This window comes from Canis lupus, chromosome 12, assembly GCF_048164855.1.
Source record: "Canis lupus baileyi chromosome 12, mCanLup2.hap1, whole genome shotgun sequence".
Lineage (NCBI taxonomy): Eukaryota > Metazoa > Chordata > Mammalia > Carnivora > Canidae > Canis > Canis lupus.
The window spans coordinates 8,659,708-8,682,544 of NC_132849.1; the positions used below are offsets into that span (position 1 = coordinate 8,659,708).

Below are 22,837 nucleotides of genomic sequence, written 5' to 3' on the forward strand. Positions count from 1 at the left end.
AAGGGATCTAATGGAGTTTGATTACACAGACAAAACAGAAAAGAGCCTATCTAAAAGACACTCCAAGAAACTTTGTTGAGACCTAGTTCTTTTTGTAAAACGTAAACTCAGAATTGGGAAGCCTGCTCACCCATTATGAAGCAGCTGGGAGCAAAGGGTGGTGATTTAAAAATAGAGTAAGTGTACAGGTAACACATAGATTTTGTCTTCAGGACCATACCTTCTAGAACAGATACAGCATGCAAAGAGAGACAACAAAGTAAAATCTCTTCCAAAACTTTAATTTGCTAATTTCAAAGCTTCATTTCTTCCATGGAACATATGTCCTAAGACTGAGGGTGAACCATGGGGAAAAGGAATACTGAAAGTAGTCTCCTACATTTCTAGAAAATTATTTTCCCCATTCTGGATCCATACTTATGGGAGCAATTCTCTGTCTTCTTTGAAGACTTGTACTCTGATGTTGAAAAAGCAGTTTGAAAAAAAAAAAAAAAAGCCTAGGGAGAAAAAACAAAATATGAATAGGAGTCCTAGGGCCAACACCATCCCCATACAATCAGTCCTCTATCTGGTACCCCACACTAAGTACTCTACACAGAATGGAGTCATTTCTCTGAAGATCAATCCATGCAAATTATCCACTTATGTCTGCCCTCTCTCCACCTTTCTCACTTTCTCCCATCCACAATTGTGAAGTGGGAAAGACAGTCCTTAAAGGAAAAAGTTGAATCTGGAAAAAACTATGGCGTTGGCACTTAATTTTAAGGAAAAGGTGCTCTGGGCAGCCCTGGTGGCGCAGCAGTTTAGCGCAGCCTTCAGCCCGGAGTGTAATCCTGGAGACCCAGGATCAAGTCCCATGTTGGGCTCTCTGCCTGGAGCCTGCTTCTCCCTCTGCCTCTCTCTCTCTCATGAATAAATAAAATCTTAAAAAAAAAAAAAAAAAAGGAAAAGGTGCTCTGAGAAAAATTCTATTTTGCCACTCACATCACACAGCCTGTCTCTTAATTTTGCTAGATGGCATCTTCTAGGGAAAAAGTGATAGTAATGCCTCCCTTAAGCCCCCAAGCCCCTCTCCCAAAGACCAGATAGGCCTCCTGATTATTATCCTCACACAAAGAAGATGGTATAACAAGCACTTCCCCAAAAACTGCTAGGGAAAGATAGCATCTTTTAATGTTAGGGATGGAGAGAGGAGTACAAAAACCCTTTAAAAATCAGTCACTTAGTTGCTCTGACTTGGAAGCATGACACAAATATGTGCCTTTAGGTGAAACCTTGATCTTGGATCATCCCTAGCCTTACCTACTTCAGCTTTTTGGTGGTGTCACTTAATGTAGAGCACTTGTCTGGGGATTATAGTTCTATCCTGCTCTTATTCATTGTGTGATTTTTGTGAAAGTACTTAGTATTTTTGGATGACTTTCACCACTATGAGATGAGGGGCAGAACTAGAATTAAGCCAAAGGTGGGGGAAAAAAAGAAACAATCTCCCAGTCCTTATTATGGTTTCCCGCATACTTTAATGATGCTTGGAAGTGATCTCACTCAAAGGTGGCCTCTGTCTCACTTTGATTTAGGTCCTCAGAATGAGTCCAGTATAAGATAGCATGGTCCTATCCCAAATTATGAAGAGAAAGGTTTACCTCCACTATGGAATCTCTTCCTCTATATTTGAAAAACATATTCAATATAAAGGAAAGGTCAGAGGTGAACAGGCTGTGCTTTAAGTAAGTTTTGAACATAGATGCCATCTAGTCTTTGCAGTCTGCAAAATTCTTCCTTAAGTGAATAAATGTGTAGGGCAACTCTCCATTACCTTGATCAGCATCTAATACCAACCTGACACTTAGAATTAAATTAGAGAAACAAAATTAGATACTTTGAGAGTTGAGGACTGATTATACTACTAGAGCTAAGAGTGGATTTAAACTCTTTCCTTATCCCATTTAAATCTAACTAGGTATAAACTCTCCATTACTGAGGAATAAAGGTGTGTCTGCAGAGGTGGAGGTTCCCCTTGATGTTCTTGGACAAGGAAACCTAATCCTTTCTTCTGACACACATGGTTGCAATAGAAAGCGTTCCCCAACTGCCAGTCTGGTTTTAATCTATTGTTTCAAGCAAGATGGGATTTGCAGGGAATGTTAAGGAAAGAGCAAAGTGACCAGAACTTACTATGAAATAAAAGTGTTGAAGAGAAATCAAATTTTAAACAAGTTTTCAAAATTGTAAGCTTGAACATAATGTAGACATACAGTGTATGCCATAAGTATATGAGTTTTTAATTGTAAGTGTATCTAAAATCTGCTTTAAGTACAATATTTATAGTCCATTTTGCTAAAATTCCTTGGCTTACCAAATGATAGTGGTGAAATACTGCCAATAAATACACAGTGATGCTTCACTTAACACTGTTGGACAATGAAAGATACCATAAGCAAACTTCTCACGTAACCAAACTAACCCTGCATTTTGCAAACTTTTAAAATGTTAATCACTTTGTATGCAAACATTTCAAAAGTCTATTATGCACTTTTTCATTAACAGGTCCACTGAATATTTTTTCCTGAAGATTCAAGATCGCCATCTAAAATACTCATGAGGGGGGCATCTGGGTGGCTCGGTTGGTTAAGCGTCTGTGTTGTGATCTCAGGGTCCTGGGATCAAGCCCCATGTCAGGCTTCCTGCTCCACTGGGAGCCTGCTTCTCCCTCTCCTCCCGAAGAGCAGAAGATGGTGAGCTTACACAATGGTGAGCTTTTTCATGATACTTCCCCAAAGGCCAAAAGGTTTCAGAATGCCATTGTAAAAAAAAGTACAAAAGCAGATGAAACTACCTTGCTTTAAATAAGTCTAGTGTCTTTTCTGCTGCCAGCTGTCCCTCTTGGAATGTTAAAAACATGCCAAGTTCTGACAATTACATTCTTTGTCAAAATAAAATTTAGATTTAGAAGATGTGCCTGCTCTGTGCCAGTACTGTACTAGGTCCTGGAGGAAATATAAGGAATACAAAACATCGTCCCTGTCCAAGGAACAACCTGGCTGGCTGAGTGACACTCAAGAGTCATTAAGTCACCACTGTGCTGAGAAACAATTTATTACTTCAAAGTTTGAAAATAATGTACTTTAAAAAATAGATATTGAAGTTGTTCCTTGTGCTCTGATACACCTTCTTCAATGGGAGTACACCACAGAAAGATCTCCCATGGAAATATTTCCAGTCCTGTGAGTCTTTGTAGATAAAAGACTAAAATTACTGCTTGAGGAAATAAAGTGGGCAGGCCTTTGACAGCTCTCTGCTGTAACCCTCATTTTATTGCTAGGTTTTATCTTATAATCCAGATGGCTGAGGATGTCAGAAGTCTAACCTTACTAATCCCCCGGGTCATTTAATCTGATTAATAACATATCTGTAAAAAAAAAAAAACAAAAAACAAAAAACAGCCAACCCTGTATTTTAATGCTTTGCTGTACAGGAGTACAAAACATTTAGGCATTTATAAAATTGTATGTCTACAAGGGATATTGCGTATCTTTATAATGATCAATCATCACTTCCACTGGCAAGGTCTCTTAGCTGGGTTTCAGTAATACCACATTTTTAGGGGTTTTAAATATCTTTTGAGTGCTTCTTTTAATTTCCATCATCCAATCACTTCTATTCCACAGACTCTACCTGGTGGTCTCAAAGAGTTCCTTGCTTTCAATTAGCATCCATTCTGTAGTGTGGACGTCTCTCCTGGGCTCCAGACCTATTTAATGGTCATCAGACCTCAAATTTATGAGACAAAACCAAACTCAACTACTTGTGGAAGAGTAAGGCTCGATTTTCTTACGTTTTTTTCCCCTTCATCTTTCCAATTCCTTCCCTGCTTCTCTCTCCAACAACTGCACTCGAATTTCACCAGTACTTTGTACCACTCTTTAGAGATTTTAATGTATGGTTTTAATTCACAAACTTTGGGTCTTAACCTGTTAAGATTTCAGTTGCTTTTTTTTTTTTTTTTTTTTCATCAGTTGCTTTTTAGAAGAGTATGGGCATCCTTATTCCATTCATCTCGTACCTCTCCCTATGGAAATGTAATTTTCAGTATTTGGTCAGTGGATAAACGTAAGAAGACACGTAAGAGAATCCTGACGAATTTCTTCCTGTTATATTTTTATTGATAGGTTCTTTTCTGTCTGGGAGCTTTCTGAGCGCATTGGCAGAAGCAGCAGTGCAGTGTTAATTCTTCTCATAATTTAACCCAAAATGCAAACAATTTCTTCTATTAGTTATCACCTTCTGAAGGCTTCCCCGGGCCAGGCTTAAGCGCGACAATCTTAACCACCCCTCCTCCCCAATCTTGGGGTTTGCTTCGATAGCACTTAAAAGCGCATCGTTTATTAACTGCTGTGCATCAGGCCATAGAAGACAGGGGTCCTTGCACCGTCAGTGCCTAGCAGATGGCAGGCTTTAAAAAAAACGTTTGTAGATCGAATGAATTAATAAGGCCACAAAAGTGTCAAAGCACCACTTACTGCGCTCTAACAGGGCCGAATAGGCCCCATTCCTAGAGAAACTTCTTAAAAGCTGCCTCTGGGCGGCTAGAATCCGAAAGGCAATTTACTGGACTTTCTTCCAGTCTAAAACGCTAATAAAAATCCCCGACAGAGATCCCCCCCCCTCCCCCCCCCGCAGGAAGCCTGCACAGACCAGGTCTCCGGAGGAAACACTAAAGCCAAGCCCCGCCCCGTTTCTGTCCCCACCTGCTCTGCAAAGGCCCGACTCCCGCACGCACGCACCGGCACAGAGGCGCGCCCGGGAGGCAGCCGCACTTCCGCAGCAGGCGCAGCAGCCGCCGTTCCGGGACCGGCTCTCCGGGCAGACGTCACTCAAGTCAGCGCGGCTCCGCCCCCTTCAAGATGGCGTTGCGCTCAGTACGGAAGGCGCGTGGGTGCTGGAGCTTCATCCGGGCACTTCATAAAGGACCCGAAGCTGCTCATGCTCCCCAGGTAACCACAGATGGCCTTCCTCCCGCCAGCTTCCCATCCTGCTAGGTCCTTCTCGTCTCCCCTCCCTCCAGTGGCTTCGCTCCCCCCGTTTCCTCTGGAGAATACCGAGCCCTTTCGTAAGGCCGGCTCGTCCAAGACTGCCTTCCTACTCGGGACGGACGTGGCGACGTTGCGGGGATGCGCGATGACGTCACGCGCCCTGGTGGGAGGGACGCGCCTTCGCTCGCGCACTAGTGTTCTGCCTCTTTCCCGGGGAGAGCTGGGTACCGCCGCTGTTGCCGGGCAACGCGGGATGCCAAGTGCGGCGTGAAGTCAGCAGACCTTAGGGCCGGTCTTTCCCCGGCTGCCCGCCTTCTCGTGGTGGTCCCGTGGCTGTTTACGCCTCCGTTCTGAGGGGCCAACGGAGAGGTTAGAGAAGCGGCCTTGTGCGGAGTTGGGCGATTAAAGTCGGAGCAGCCACTTGCCGTCCTCCTGGCAGCGCGGCCCTTCCGTGTGAGGTGTCAGTGCATCTTTCACTCTGGGTCCGCATTCTCCAAAGTACACCTGCCTCGAGCAGGCTCTGAAGGAGCTACAGCAGGTCGCCAAAGCGCGTCGTCCTGTGCTGCGCCTGGCAGCGCTGCGGTCACCACTGCTGTACCGGGTAGAGCGCATGGACGCCGGCTTCAACCCACCCTCCCCGCATTTAGGATTTTACTCTCATGGGGGAAATATATACCTATATACATATATATACATATACATATATACACATATTATACATATTATATATGTAATATTTATATTCAATATATTTAAATATATTAAATATATTTAAATATTTATATTAAATATATTCAAATATATTTATATATTTGCATATGTATATGTATATATATTATAAATTATAAATTTATTATAAATTATTTATATATAAATATGTATAAATCTCCCCATTCATTCATTCATTCATTCGTTCGATATTTACTTCTCTCATTCAGACGTTTACTAAGTGTCTTCCAAGTGCGATCTTGGTGGCGGGCACTTTGCTGTACATCTCTTGGGACATATCTTCAGAGAACTAGAAAGAAACTTGAGGTTCTGTGACTATTAGGTGATTTCTTCATGGTCAAAATGCATAGGTGTGCGGATTTTGTGTGGTAATTGGTATATTGGGAGGAGCACTAAACTTGAAATTAGGAAATCAAAGATCAGGAGATTTGACTGCCGCTTGATAGCTGTGCGACATGACAAGTCAATCTCACTGGGTTTATTTTCTTTAGCCAAGTGGGTGGAGGAAGGGTTGGACTGATTGACACATTAATGTTCTTTCAATCTTTGGAAAATCTATGGCTCCATGATTATGAAGCCAAAGTAAAGCAATGAGATTAAGTTTAAAAATCAAGATTTGAGTTCAACTTGTCTTTCCAGTCATCTCATAAATTACCTAATTGTTCTGTGCCTAAGTTTTTTTTTTTTTTTCATTGATATGGGCCTCACAAGATTTTTAAGGATAAAAGATATGCCAGAGCGCTCTTTGTCAACAAAACGGCTACTTTAAAAGTTTTGGGCAGCAATGTTAGGTTATAAAATTAGATAAGTCCATTAAATATCCCTCTCTTTGAAGTTTGAGGGTTGATTCTGCAGAACCAAAATTGGTTGATTACTATTTTATAGCTAGCTAATAGCATATTAAAACCTGTGGTACCAAAGTAACTAAACCTTAGACCCAAACTTCCTCTCTTTCCAAACCCAAGAGGTGAGGATGTCATGAGAAATAGAAAATCAAGGAGAAAAGGAAAACAACTTAGAGCCCACTAATGATTGCCCAGGGAATTTTAGGGCACTAAATTATTTTAAATGCTAAAGAAAAAATTTCTTTTTCTTTTTTTTAAAGATTTTATTTATTCATTCGAGAGAGAGAGAGAGAGGCAGAGACACAGACAGAGGGAGAAGCAGGCTCCATGCAGGGAGCCCGATGTGGGACTTGATCCCGGGACCCCAGGATCACACCCTGGGCTGAAGGCAGGTGCTAAACCGCTGAACACCCAGGAATCCCCTAAAGAAAAAAATTCTTTTTTAAAAAAATTTTTTATTTATTTATGATAGTCAGAGAGAGAGAGAGAGAGAGAGAGAGAGAGAGAGAGAGGCAGAGACATAGGCAGAGGGAGAAGCAGGCTCCATGCACTGGGAGCCCGACGTGGGATTCGATCCCAGGTCTCCAGGATCGTGCCCTGGGCCAAAGGCAGGCGCCAAACCGCTGCGCCACCCAGGGATCCCAAGAAAAAAATTCTTAAACCTCTGTTATTATTTCAGTGAAATTAATGAATATGGTTATCTTAAAGTTAATCAACTGTTCATCTAGATTGTTTCAAAATATAAAATTTCCAGAACAGATTAGTGTTTCCAGACACTGATTTATCTTTGAGTAGAATAAGAATTAAATGTAAGCGAGAGTGTTTCTTTTAAAGTATAAATCTACATGGAATTTTCAGTCATTAAATATGATGGTTTGAAAGATGGATATAGTCTTTTGAAAGCCCAACTGAGAAAAGATACAAAATTGTTTTCATAATGTAATTATAATATTGTTTGTAAATAATTATTTGCATAAACATATGCACACACAAAAAGACTGGAAGGAAACAACCAGTCTTAACTTTTTGTTTTGCTTTGGTCTTCCTGAAGAGTGAATTAGAAGTGACTTATGTTTTCTTCTTTAAGCTTTCTGTATTTTTCGCATGTTTTAAATTGAAGATATATCACTTTCAGACCCAGAATAAAGTGTTAAAGCATAAATCCCCATATAAATGCATAGTCATTAATATCATCTGTGATATTTTAGATCTCTAAAGACCTAAAGAGATACTTGTCCCACAGTGCTGTTATTAAAATAGCCTTAGAAAAGGACTACTAGAATTTATGGGCACTTTTCCTGTATGTATTCTTTTTCTCTTGAAAAGCATCCTTTGAAGTCAAAGCGATTTTTGTGAACAGATGCAGAAATATGTGAAGGAAGAATTGGATTCTTAAACCAGATGCATTAGACATTTTTATGATATCTCATAACCTTTATAGAAAACAAAAATTATTTTGCAAGAGTATATATAATCTAATAGAAAATATATTTTTATCAGATGGATGCTTCTGTTAAAAACTAAGAAATAGCCAAGTTGCTTATTACTACTTTGATTATGCAGTTATTCCCCGAGTGAGAGGCAAAAGTGGGTGAGCCATAGCAGTACTGTGTTGGAAACTAGGACTGATAAAAATTGTGACTCCTAGGCTGTTTTAATGTTTCCTTAAAAAAGCAAAATCTTGAGTAAAAAGATTGGCATTGAAGACCTTTAGTTATCTCAAAGGTAGGCATTTGCCCCTCAAGGCTAGAGAAGCAGTCTAGAGATAGACTCAAGTTTAAAATAAAAAAGTAGAGAGAAACCAGGAATAACAGTGTTTCAAGCCATACTCATTGTGAGCTGTCTACAATTTATGTGAAATCGGTTTATTTTGCCAGGTGTTACCTCACAAAAAACTGTTGAAGTTTGACAAAATGAGAGTAGTCAGAGAGTCAGAGGAATGAAGATTTGACATGCTCCGTTTAAATACTGATGGCATTAGGTAAATTTAAGCCTGTCATCATTGTCCGAACAGAGAATCCACACTTCTTGAAGCACTAACTTATGATAGTGTTTTACCAAGAGTGAAATATTGATGGTTAGTAGACTTTGGCAAGAATATTTGTAATCATTCAGTATAAAATGTCCACATTTTGTTGCAGTTGAACAACACACTTCACTGTTAGCACACCCAACCTGGGTGTGGCCAGTATTAACATACTGTTCTTAATGTTAATGGCCACCAAGCTTAGCCAGTAGATGAAGGGATCATGCTTAAAAAAAAAAATAGGCAACATATTAAATTATTGTTCTTGTATTCAGTTCTCATGACTGGGCTTTTCAGACAATTGTTCTCTTTTTAACTTTTTTAAATTTGAAAATAACTTCAGATTTACAAAGTTGCAAAATTAGTACATTGAATTCCTATACATCCTTCACCAAGCTTGCTTTTACATAATCATAATATGATGATCAAAGCCAAGAAATAAATTTGGTTTAATATTAGATAAAGACCTATTTCAAATTTCACCAGTTTTTCCACTAATCTGTTACTGGTCTGGGGTCAAATCCAGGACCCCATGTTGCATTTAGTTGTCATGTCTCCTCCAATTTATGGCACTTCCTCAGTTTTTCATGACCTTGGCACTTTTGAAGAGAATTGATTAATTATTTACTAGAATGTCTCTCAATTTGAGTTTGTCTGATGTTTTCTCACGATTAGGTTATGGATTTTGGCAATACCACTGAAGCAATACTGTTTATTTTTTTTTTTTTTTTTTTTTTTTTTTTTTTTTAGCAATACTGTTTAAAACAAGACTTTAAGGCAGGTATTAGTACCTTCTTTTAAATCAGGAGGAAACTGACTTCATTTAAAAAACTTGCCTAAAATCAGAATGCTAATTAATTGTGGAATTAGGATGGTAAAATTTACTATTGGGATTTCATTCCCTATTTTGCAATTAATATTTGTTATTGTAGGTTTCTGTGGTCTTAATGACATTAAAATGGGGCAGTGTTCCTTGTGACTTTTCCCTTAGCTTGTCTCCACCATGTATTGTCCATCCTGCTTGCAACAAATGCTATTATTCATCATGGAGAGCTATCAGGAGCTTCTCTAGCCATCATTTTGCAAGAGAATAATAGGGCTAGTTTGATGGGGCTATTTCATCTGCCTGTGCTTTTCTTAAGTGGTGTTGCATGAATCCACTCTAATGCCCCTTTAAGGTGAATCAGCATAGGAGTCCATTAATTTAAAGTCCTCTTCAGATTGGTTTCCTTGCAAACTGACTTAGCTTATTAGAAGTAATAATCTTTAAAAACATATTTTAGTAGGTAATGGAAACTACTGATAGTAGGTAATGAAAACTGATGAAAATATAGAGGAGGAACAGTATGTAGATGCTGAGGATTTTTCTAGTAACTATTGTGGCATCCACAGCCAGGAAATGCTAGAGTAAGGCTGCTTCCTGAAATCCTTAGTATATCTGTTTTATGGCTGCAGGTTACAGAAGAACTGTCTGCAGAGGCTTACACTCTCTCTCTCTCTCTCTCTCTATATATATATATATATATGTATATATATATAATTTTATATATATAATATTATATATATATATAAAATCCATATCCATATGTAACTTTGTCTTTCAGAGACAAAATAGACATTTAAGTAGCACCTTCTATGTGTTAAGGCCTTGTGCTGTGTGCTATATACACTATATCTTATTTTCTTTTCACAACAATGCTGTAAATATTATTCTACCCATTTTATAAAAGAGGAAACTAAGGCTCTGAAAAATAAGGTAACTTTCTCAAGTTAGAGCTAGTAGATGGCAGTACCAGGATTCAAACTCAGCCTTGTCTATGCTTTTTCCACCTGACCAGTAGTATTCCCTTATCAAGTAAAATCTTTTATCAATCCCTATTAGGTAAAACATAAAAGCAGAGCCTTTCTGATTTCAAGAGTAGAGGAGTAGCTAGAGTCCTGCTTGTTTGACCTCACTGCCCAATGCCCCATACCACACTCTCCACACACAGGCAGGGGCCCTGGAGATGATGCCACACAACCTTAAATTTCTTATGGTGAAGTCTGAAAAATACTTTGGCTTCCTAACATATGCAAGTTGGCTGAGGACCATATATGATGGATGAATTATGTTCTAGGAGCTGCCCTGAAAATAAGTAGTTTGAGAGTATTCACTTTGATATGTATGTATTTTATCAATAAAATGCAACATATGTTCTATTTATCTTAAGCTGCACAAGTACTTAAGGTAATAGTAGTCAATTTTCCTTCTCTCCTCTCCTTCCTTCCTTCTTTCTAAACACAGTTCACTCCTACATAATATATATGGGTCTTTCTGCACAAAGATAATTCTGTGGATTCCTTCTCAGTCACTATAATAACTAACTGGCCTCTAGCCTTCTCATAAAGAAAAGACTTATCCAGTTCTGCTCTTGATTCCATTTTACCACTACCGCTCAAGGTTCAGGAATTTCTCTTTTAGAGACTGCAACATGAGGCCTAAGGCTTCATCTTGAATTTCCACAGGAGCGATTTACTCATTGAGGGTGGAAGCTGCTTTGCCAGTGTGAGACACTAGTTGTGGAGAGATAATTTATAGGCACAGAGGTGCTACATTGACTCCAGCTTGACTTAATTTAACTCTACTCAAGCATTTACAGTTTTCTCTATATATCATTTCTTAGCAATACCCTACCTTTTATTCCCAGAGACATAACACTTTTTCTTAACTCCCCTGCTTACAAATGACTCAAGGTCATATCTAGGTCTTCACACCACCCCGACATCTAAGTTCTATCGGACCTCTAACCATTTATCAAAATTCATCTATAGCTTTCATTTTTCATAGCACGCAGTTATGCTTGCATCTATTGAACCTACTTCTGGTTTGTTAAGAAGTTGCCTTTTGACTGCCCTTTTGTCTCCTAAAAGGCAGAATTAAGCCACTCTGATTTCTAACCCATGTCAATTCTCACAACTTATGCTTCTCAATCCCTCTGGGCCAGGACACCAACCAGTGTGCGGGGTTGTCATTTTCTTCTTTGTATTCCTGTCCTGGTGTTCTGACTGTGACTTGTTATAGTGCCAGGCAAGTCCACAGTGGATAGAGCCCTGAATAAATGACCTTGATTACGTGGCTTCTTATCCCAGGTTTTTAGGAACAAAATAGTTGTAGGTTTTTCATCAAGGTATTTGAAAGCATAAGGTAAAATACCAAATCTCACCTTGCCAAACAATCTCATTTGCCAAACATTATTTTCTGTAATATCCTGTTCTAATATAGCACTTTGTAGTCTCAAATCCTTCACATATTCTTTTAATCTGAGTGCAACAGACCAAGTTTCACTATTTAGTCATCTAAAATTTTTACTCACTGATTAAATTTTAATTGTGTCTTCTAATTTTTTTAATTAGTAATGATGTTGAATCTAAATAAGTAAATATTGGTATTAAAATTTTAGTCCAATGGATTTTATTTTTGTATTTGTATTAAAATCATTTAGTGTTTAAGTTATTTTGGGGCCCTGGTCTGTTAGGACTATGATAATTTTATCTGTTATAAAGACAATAATGATGGAGGAGGTGATACTAATACACATTTATCCTTACCATGTACCAGGCATGGTTTTAAGCACTTGTCAAACACTTAGCTTATTTAATCCTCACAACTCAATGAGGTTTGTGCTAAAATAAGCCCCATTTTATTGATGAGAATAGTAAGAGGTTAAACAATTCACCCAAGTTCACATAGCTAGCAAATATTAGAGCCAAGAAGATATAAACTCTAGTAGCCTGATTCCAAGTTTGTACCCTAACTGTAATAAAATGCCATTATACTCTGAAACAAATTACCCATGATAATATGCTGATAACTGCCTTGCAACATTTAAATCTCTTCCATGAAAGCCACTTATATATCTTGCCATGGTGACATGCAGAGTAGAAATTATAAATCATCCTTTGTTGTCACTGTTCCTACACTCTTGTTTGGCTCGATGAATTATGAAGAAGGAGCAAAGCTGTCTTGTAAATTTATCTCCATGTCTCTATTTGGCTACTGCCACTAGGATTACCGTGTGTAAAATGAGGGCTTTAAACGCATGAGTCCCAAGGTGCATGTAGGAAGTTCTGTTTACACACAGTCTATAGCTAAAAGGTCAACCTGTGCACAGCCCTGCAGGCAGAGGGGAGGTGGTGAGTGCTGAAGCTGATGGATGACTGAGGGACCACTATCTAGGGTCTAGTTGGGATTTATGGCAAGAGTACTTTCTTTAAAAGTAGCAGAGATGCAAAGTGGGAAGATGGGAGAGATGAAAGTAATTAGTGTCGTGGGCCATTTCTAAAGGAAGTGGTAAGAATTTTATTCCAAAGGATCCTTATTCCAAGGAGCTTTTAAAGGAGTCTCTAATTCACTAATTGAATTAAAGTGAATTATTTCTGGTTAGTACATCAATTAAGATGGTTTTGAAGCTTTAAAATGAGCAGCGTTGAACAGAATTTATTTTATACACCAAACAAAGGGCTCCTCGTGAACTTTTCCTAATATTCCCCATGAACAGAAACTGCATGGGCCATTCTACTTTATAGTCATTCAGCCCCACCCTTTGCTGGGTATGTTACCTTGGGTCCTTTTTGGGAAGCAGGAGAACCTAAAAGAAAAGGGATATGGAACTGTTTACTCAAATCCCTGATTTGGATTCCTGTCTTCCCATGGGGAGAATGGGCTAAGCAGCCAGTCCGTAAGTTTGCTGCAAGAGAGAAGAGGTCTCTTGAGCTGGGGCTAAGTGTGCAGGATGAGGATGGAGTCCCAAGGAAGATGTTACAGACCAGACTATGTGGAGCCCTTGCCAGCCAGGGCCTTCTGTGGATACTAGTTACCTGGCCACCTGGCCATATTGGTTGTGAAGGAAGATCCTTCTCTGCAGGCAGGAAACTGGCTTCTCCAATGACTGACTGGCAGCTTTCCAGCCATCCTCATGCCACCAAGCTGTGAAACTCTGTAAACGAGAGAAGCAAGTGTCTAGAGAACAAGCAGTCACATGAACACTGCACTTGTCATTTTAAAATTTACTGGCCCTTTCCTAAGAGGAAGTGTGATAAAACAGGTGTGTGACTTTGGGATCAGTTAGGCCTGGTTGTACCAACTGTGTGATGCTAGGCAAGTGTTTTGACCTCATTAAATTTTAGTTTCTCATCTGTAAGATATTCATAATAATGCCTTGTAGGAATTTATGTGGATATATAAATATATAAAGCCCTTTTGCCAGAGCACAGGCCCTAGTGAGGGTCTTCCATACTGGATGATGATTATTTCTTCAATAACATATAATTCTACTCAGTGAACTTTCTTCTTTCCTTATCAATCTTAATAATCCTTTGATCCCCCCATCACCATACTTTCCCACCCTTCCATCCACCCCCCCCAAATCAATTTCACCAGATTAATATCCTTAAAGCAGCACTCTAATTATGGTTTTCCCCTTGCTCACCAACTTTGGGGGCCTCTAATGAAGTTTAGTTTCCTTAGAGCTCCACATTCAAGACTTTCCACAGTCTAGATCCAAAACGCTTCTCTAGGCCATTGGTGTCTTACATGGATCTTTTGCCTTGGTGTTCATAAAATTTCCAAGTTTTCTCAGAGCTTTTCCCTTTTACTTCTTTGTTAATGCCACTGTCTTTTCTTAGAAAAGCTTTTCTTTCCATTCTTGTCCGTATTCCACCATTTTAGAAAAATGAAACAAAAGCACACAATTCCAGACTTCAAGTTATATTACAAAGCTATAGTGATCGAAACAGTATGGTACTGGCACGAAGACATAGATCAGTGGAACAGAATAGAAAACCCAGAAATGAATACACAACTATACAGTCACTTAATCTTTGACAAAGCAGGAAAGATATCCAATGGAAAAGATAGTCTCTTCAACAGATGGTGCTGGGAAGACTGGACAGCAACATGTTAAAGAAATGAAACTGGACCACTTTCTTAAACCATGCACAAAAATAAATTCAGAATAGTTTAAGAGCTAAATGTGAGACCTGGAACCGTAAAGATCCTAGAGGGAAACACAGGCAGTAACCTCTTTGACATTGGCAATGGCAACTTTTTTCTAGATATGTCTCCTGAGGCAAGGGAAACAAAAGCAAAAATAAACTATTGGGACTTCAAAATAAAAAAGGTTCTGTACAGCAAGGAAACAATCAACAAAACTAAAAGGCAACCTTTGGAGTGGGAAAAGATATTTACAAATGGCATTTCTGATAAAGGGTTAGTGTCTGAAGTATATATAAAGAACTTCTCAAACTCAACACCCCAAGAATATTCCAATTAAAAAATGGGAAGAAGACATGAATAGACACTTTTCCAAAGAAGACATACAGATGGCCAATAAACACATGAAAAAATGCTCAACATCACTGATCATCAGGGAAATACAAATCAAAACTACAATGAGATACCACTTCTCACCTGTCAGAATGGCTAAAATCAACAACACAAGAAACAACAGGTGTTGGTGAGGATGAGGAGAAAGGGGAACCCTCTTGCACTATTGGTGGGAATGCAAACTGCTGCAGCCACTCTGGAAAACACTAAGGAGATGCTTCAAAAAGTTAAAAATAAAACTACCCTATGATCCAGCAATTGCACTACTAGGTATTTACCAAAGGATACAAAAATAGTAATTCAAAGGGATACAAGCACCCTGATGTTTATAGAAGCATTATCTACAATAGCCAAATTATGGAAAGGGTCCAGATGTCTATTGACTGATGAATGGAATATATATATATATATATACATATATATATATATATAAAATACATATATAATAAATACATATATGTATGTATATACATATATTCTGAATATCTGTGTGTGTATAATGGAACATATATATGTATATATAATGAAATATTGCTCAACCATCAAAAATAATGCAATGATATGGATGGAGCTAGAGTGAATTATGCTAAGCAAAATAAGTTAGGGAAAGACAAAGATATGATTTCACTCATATGTGGAATTTATTAAAATAAAGGGGAAAAAAGCAAGAAAGGCAAATCAAGAAACAGACTTAACTATAGAGAACAAACTGATGGTTGTGGGGGTGGGGGTGATAGGGTGATGAGTGAAATAGATAATGGTGATTAAGGAATGCACTTGTCATGATGAGCACCAGGTGATATATGGAAGTGTTGAATCATTACATTGTACACCTGAAACTAATATTATCCTGTATGTTAGCTAACTATAATTTACAACAACAACAACAACAACAGAACTTCTATATTGGTTCTAGGAAACTTTGTTCTGAAGCTGGAAATAATTGCTCCCATTTTGAAGTTTTATAGGATTTTGTACTTTCCTTACAGAAATTAGCACATCCTTCCTTATATTCTGTCTCTGCTTATAGGCATTTGCTTTAGGACAGATGGAGAGCATGCTCTTTTTTTAATTTAGGCCTTTTATGAACACTCCAGCAGGAAATGGCTTATAATTAATACCAGAGTTCCACAGGTGCAGCCTTAGGCTGCCACTCAGCAGGCAGATCTTACCAAAAGTATGTTCATGGAGACCTCCATCAATCGTAAAAGCTGGGGAGGGAAGGATTCTTCCTGTTTAGCCCTGGCTATGATAACTATATGTGTGAGAAGATGAGTTATTACTTAAGTCTTTGGCATAATAATTCTTGTAACAGAAAGAGCTCAATAAGTATTTGAGTGAATGAATTCAGTGAAAAGTAAAGCCAAGGAGGTAAGACAAGAGACGGTGTATACCATTGGCATTTAGCATATTGTTGAATTTAAACCATACTTTTTTTTGTATATTTTTACGTATCTAATTTAGAAGATGTACAGTGTTTGCTGCAGTTCATAAGTGATCTTATTATTGCTCTAAGTATCCAGATATTTATAAGTGATTGGAAGATAATACTGATTTTAATTCAGGGATTTTCCAAGAAGGCTGTAATTTACAACTGGTTGTTATAACCACTTTTATTGCACTCAAGCTCTAAATTTATTTTTCACAGGCATAGCTAATTGTACTGCACTTTGCTACTTCTGTATATCATATTAAAGTTTGTTACCTCTGTATATAGAAAAGTATAGACATACTCAGGATTAAGATGAGAAGATTTTATTTTGAGCATGGTTTTGCCTCAGAAAACTGGTTCAATAAATGTGCCATATTATCTATACAACAACTGATACTGTGTTTTCTAATATTATAAATCAAGAGTTTCTGCAACTCATGAAGGAAATGAAAAGCTCATTTATTGTATCAACATTGCCTTTTCTTCTTAATTGTCCTTCTTAAGTGTCTTTAAAGCAACCTGTCAGACTATGACTAGTACCTTTGCTGTATCGATCTTGGTATGCCCTACATTTATCTATTTATCATCTATAGTCCTAAGTCCCACTGCAGTACACTATGTAGACAATGAGGCCGTTTGTAAGCTTCCAATCTAATGCTGTTTCATTTTTCTTTCCACCATAGTAAAAGTAAAGCAGTGTGATTCAAGCAGGATTTTCTCTGTGTTACAAAGAATTTATATTTTCTTCTTTTTAAAGTGGCCAATGGTTATTTAGTAGTTGATATGGAAAGTTTTATTGTTATATTTATTACTAATTTACTCTTCTTGTTTAATAAAACCTTAAAAATCAACCAGCATAATCCTAGAACTGTCACAGAATGTCATGTCTATTAAAAGGGGTTGGATTGCAGCATCTTCCAGATAAATCTGTGACTGTAGTGGCCAGATATCTTGTTAAATCAGGGACCAATTATACCCATAAATCTTTAAAATGTCTTACAAATTCCAATGTTTCAGCATCCATATGACATCTCCCACATTGTTTTTCACATTTTAAAATGGAACAGAAATTCTTTAGCAGACCATGTGTCCTTCATTTTGATTGGGAATATATTAACATATCTATGACTCAACTAGAGGCACAGCTTATGCTCTAGTCTTATTCTTCTGTCTAAATAGTAGACTTTGGGGTCAGATTTCCATGATACCTGTCTTCTTGAAAGCCAAGTGTCCACCTTTAGATTTGGACATAGGGTCAACCAGCTTCCATTTGAACCACATGTTAGAAGGGATGGGGAGAGAAAGGAGTGACTCCTCAAAAAGGAGTAACAAAGCCATGACTACTGATAGGATTACTGCCAGCTGAATAGCACTTAAATTTGTTTCTTCTTTAGTGAGATCAAGAAAAGCATGTAAAGTGGGGAAAATAATTTTTAAAAATCAAGGGTTTTTAACCCTCTGTAGGCTCAGACACTAGGAGAGAGCCCAAAGTTGATGAATCTGAAAAAGAGACAGAAATGGGAGAAGAATCACTGGAGTGTGAGTGCAGATCTAGGGACTTCAAGGGGGTAGATGATTTCAAAATCACAATGAAGAGCAAGATAGTGGTATGGTACAATAAAGACTAAAAATTATCCACTGGCATGTACAATTGGTATGTCACTAAAGATATTAGCAACAACAGCTTTAGAAGAGATATTGGTGCAGAAGATTAATTATAGTGAGACAGGAGGTGAGGAAGTGAGGATTGCTGTTGTGAGGAGCCTGAGTGAGAAGGACATGTCAGAGACGGGGAAGGGAGCTATAAAGAATGGTCTGACCAAGCAATATTTTTGGTGGTAGATCTTTTAGGATGGAAGTGACTTGAGCATGATTATAGGAGGCAGTAAAGAGACGGAGGTTGGACATATAAGAAAGAGATGGAAAGAAACAGAAGAAATGCAATCCAGACAGCAAATGATTAAACACTAGGTGAGAGAGATCAACCCTGAGACTGGGGGAAAAATGACTATGTGTCTAGATCAGTTTGCTGGGAATGGGATAGGGAATCCAAAAACCTGTTTGGTATAATTCTCTTGGGGGCTCACCTGAGGAGACAATATAGGTTAGTGGTTTAGTGAATGGGTTCTAAAGTCTGACTGACTGGGTTCAAATCTAAATTATTCCACTTGTTAACCACATGTCTATGGGCAAGTTACTGAACCTCTGTATCTCATTTTCTTCATCTTATACGATGAATTAAAAGTTAAAAGCTTGGGGCACCTGGGTGGCTCAGCAGTTGAGCTCGTGCTTTTGGCCCAGTCCCAGGATCGAGTCCCACATCAGGCTCCCTGCATGGAGCCTGTTTCTCCCTCTGCCAATGTCTCTGCCTCTCTGTGTGTCTCTCATGAATAAATAAATAAAATCCTACACACACACACACACACACACACACACAAAAGAATTGGTATTATTAAAAAAAAAAAAAAAAAGTTAAAAGCTTGAACTCTGTGGTCAGACTTCCAGAGTTCAGAGCTACTCATCTCTACTACTTAAGTCCCTAACTAGCATTATGTGCTTGGCAAGTCACTTAGCCTTTCTGTGCCTTAATCTCTTCATCTGTTAAACAGAGACAATAATAGTATCTGCCTCAGAGGACTATTGAGGATTAAATGAATTAATATTTATAAGTGTCTAGAACAGTACCAGGCATATTGTGAGGGCTATGTAAGTTTAAAAAAAGGATTCAATGAACAGTGTTGAGAGTTGAGAATCTAAATGAGATGAGAACCATAAATTAGATTTATAGGTAAATTCTGCACTGCTTTGAGATTTTTTCACCAAAAGTGCTTAGCCACCAAGGCCTATAAGTGAAGAACAAGCTCTTTAGACTTGATCCAGGATTGGTTTTTTATGTGGCTATTGAGACTTAATAATAGCAAGAGCAGTTAAGGTTGCAAATGAGAGCAGAGTCCAAGTGATTCACCTTGGAGGCAGGTGGGTGGGGAAGAGGACGGGGCAAATAGGGATGGCTGCACCAGGAAAAAATGGGAAAATCAGAGGCTCTGATTACTAAATGAGCTTGGGGAGCAGGTATAGTGGAAATAAAACACAGAGTTGAAAAGTGGAAGATTTCAGTGAAATATTGACATTTACAATATAAAAAATGGAGGAATCATGGGTGATGACAAGGTTCAGTAGCTGACCATGGGACTAGATGGTTGAAGTTGGAAAGACCAAACGAGTGTATTGAATACTAGTGCATTGCATGGGTAACTTTAACTCTTTTGGATAATGGAATTTAGAGAAGAAAGAAAACCAGCTTCCTAAGCCTTTAATTGATATAGGAGAGTATTCAAGAGATGGGAACATAACAACAAAGGGCTGAATAAGTGTAAACAATTATTCTTCTCCAAGTTTTGTAGCCATGTAAGACATTTTGGCCCATTTATGCCCAATGTTTCCTGAACTATTAAAAGACTGTTCAGTGGAATATTATTTGGATTTGTCACCTGGTGAACTCTGTCCTCATCTCTAATGCATAGGAGTAATAAGGTCATGAATATTTTATTTGTATTGATGTATTCCACAAATATCGAACACTTAAAATCTGCAAGGTGTTGGAGATAGACCACGAAGAACATAGACAAAAATCTTACATTTCAGAGGCAGAAACAAATAATAAATAAATAATTAAAATATATAACATATTAGATGATAAGTGATATGGAAAACAAAAATAAAGCAGAGACTGGATTTGGTAACTACGTTTAAGATTAGGTCCTCAGTGTGAAGGCTTCCAAAAAGGTGACATTTGAGGAAAGACCTGGTAAGAACATGTATAAAGGGGATATCTGGGTGAGGAGCATGCCAGGTGGAGGAAACAAGAATGGAAAAGGGCTAATCTAGCATGTTTGAAGACCAGCAAGGAGGCTAGTGTGGCTGAAGAAGAGTGAGCATTTCCTTTGTTTAGCAAATATTATATAGTACTTACTATGTGTTGGATTCTTCTCTAAATACTTTGCAAATATTAAGTCATGTAATTCTCATAACAACTCTTTATAAACCCATTGATAGGGGCACTTGGGTGGCTTAGTTGGTTGAGCATCTGTCCGTCTTTGGCTCAGGTCGTGATCCCCGGGTCCTGAGATTGAGTCCCGCATTGGGCTCCCCACAGGGAGCCTGCTCTCTGCCTCTTTCTCTATGTCTCTCATGAATAAGTAAATAAAATCTTAAAAAAATAATAATAAACTAAGTGTGTTAACAGATGAGGATCTATAAAATAGATGTTAAGTAACTTATCATAGGAGCAGCAAAATGCACATAGCTTAGAAGGGGACAGAGCAAGAGTTCTAACCTTCAGTTGAATTATGCTGCCCAAAATAGTAGTAGGACATGAAGTCTCTGGCTTCATGGCAAATAAGAAGGTAGAAGTAGGGGATTCAATTGTATAGAACCTCAGAAGCAATTGTGATGACTTTGTCTTTTACATGGGTTGAGTTGGAAAGCCATCGGAGGATTTTGTTTAGAGGAATGATATGATTTAATGAAGGGTTTTTTTTTTTTTTTTTTTTTTTTTTTTTTTTTTGTGATAGTCACAGAGAGAGAGAGAGAATGAGGCAGAGACACAGGCAGAGGGAGAAGCAGGCTCCATGCACCGGGAGCCCGACGTGGGATTCGATCCCGGGTCTCCAGGATCGCGCCCCGGGCCAAAGGCAGGCGCCAAACCGCTGCGCCACCCAGGGATCCCTGAAGGTTTTAAAGCTTACTCTGTTATGTTAAAAAGAGAATGCAGAGGAGCAAGGATAGAAGCAAGGAGATCAGTTAGGAGGTGAGTACAAGATCCAAGCAAGAGACAGTGGTGGCTTGGACTTGGGTAAGTTGTGAAAATGGTTTCATGAGAAGTGGTCAGATTCTGGATATTTATTTTAAAGGAGGTAAAGAAAAGAGTCAAGACTGATTCCAAGACTTTTGGCCAGGCAAGCGGAAGAATGAATTTGGCATTTACTGAGATGGTAAAAGACTGTAAGAAGAACAAGTCCTTGGGGGGCAGTGAGGAGTTGAGTTTTAGACATGTGTAATTTAGATGCCTACGGAACAGCTCAGTGCAGACATCAAGTAAGCAGTTAGATTTATGAGACCAAAGCTCAAGGATCAGTTTAGATAGAGCTATAAATCTGTGAGTTTTTAGTGCAGAGACTGGGTGCTTTAAAGCTATGAGACTGGGTGTGATCACTTAGGTAATATTTGTAGAAAGAGAAGAGAAGAGATCCAAGTAGTAAGCCTATGGACATTTCAACATTAAGAGAGTAGGGTGATGAGGAGAACCAGCCAAGACAGTAGTAACCAGATGGGTAGGAGGAAAAGTAGAAAAAGGTGATATCCCAGAAGCCGAATGAGGAAGATGTTTCATAGACCAATGCACATGCATGTGCATGCACACACACTCAAGTTTATGCACACACCTCCATGCACACCACATATCATATATGAATTTAGAATAATGGAGTACCAGCTACTTTTCTTTGCTGATTACTATAGTTTCTACTTGGAGGCAAAATTAATTGGAAAACCAGATTATTAAATAAGGTAGCTTGATAGGCAGAGAAACAAAAACAAGGAGAATTCATTAGATCACCTTATTGGCTAGTTTAATCAAGTTACAATAACGCAAAGGTTCATCTCCATTATGGGACATATCTGCTCCTTGGACAACATATTCTTGGTCTGTTTCACAGCACCATTTCCCGTGGACAGCTCTTGAAAACACATGGCCAATGTTTTCCCAACCGAGAGCTGCTTTTCTAGGTTTCTACCCTCTAGGGGACATATTCTTTCTTTAGATATGTTAATGTACCTCATCTTGTTTCTATTAAGTCTTGTCCTCAGAGTTCTTATACTTTTTGGTTTGGGGGAGGTAACTATTTCCTTTGATTAAAATGTGGACCTTCTACCAAGAAAAATATGTACATAAACCCTCAAAACTTTGTGTGCAATTTCAGAAGTCCATAAACTGGCTAAGAACTCCTACTTTAACTCTCAGAAGGTAAACTTCCCTTCTTTCAAATATTGAGCCTTCTTCCTCATTGCCTTCTCTGCCACTAACCAGTTACAAAGCTGGTTTATGATCAACACCATTGGATTTTTATGTGCAATTGTTTTTATAGTGAAGTATTTGTGGTACTTCAAAATGTAAAACCTCTTATCTAGAGAATGAGGTAGACCTTCATACCTTATTCTTTTCTGTATAAATGACTTTATAAGTGAACTTCTAGCATATGCATATGCGAAAACAAATTATGTAAGGCCCATGCTAGCCAGTTCTGCAATTTAGCCTTTAGTAGGGGTATGAAATCTTACTATAAGAAGCTACTGTTTAAACATTTAGATTTTATTAAAGGTTTGGAGGAAATAGAGCAAGTTTGAAAA

The 22,837-nt window shown here is 38.4% G+C and overlaps 1 protein-coding gene and 1 long non-coding RNA gene across 6 annotated transcripts in view; one reads left to right on the plus strand and one right to left on the minus strand.

Annotated features, from left to right (window-relative positions):
• Window positions 1-265: 265 nt before the first annotated feature.
• Window positions 266-5,660, minus strand: LOC140601070 (uncharacterized). 2 transcript variants are annotated; one of them, XR_012004118.1, is made up of 2 exons: window positions 4,785-5,660; window positions 266-497 (listed from the first exon to the last, which is right to left on the minus strand). It is a non-coding gene; the product is annotated as an uncharacterized lncRNA (long non-coding RNA). The 2 variants fall into 2 exon arrangements; XR_012004117.1 differs by having other exon boundaries at window positions 4,749-5,660.
• Window positions 4,791-22,837, plus strand: part of WARS2 (tryptophanyl tRNA synthetase 2, mitochondrial) — a 94,943-nt gene continuing 76,896 nt past the window's right edge. The window contains exon 1 of one of the 4 annotated variants that reach the window (XM_072769582.1): window positions 4,791-4,994. In XM_072769582.1, coding sequence (XP_072625683.1) covers window positions 4,905-4,994 — 90 coding nt within the window. In that variant the 5' untranslated portion in view covers window positions 4,791-4,904. Of the gene's footprint in view, window positions 4,995-5,237; window positions 5,492-22,837 lie in introns of those variants that run through there. The other 3 variants (XM_072769583.1, XM_072769585.1, XM_072769584.1) reach the window with 3 other exon arrangements.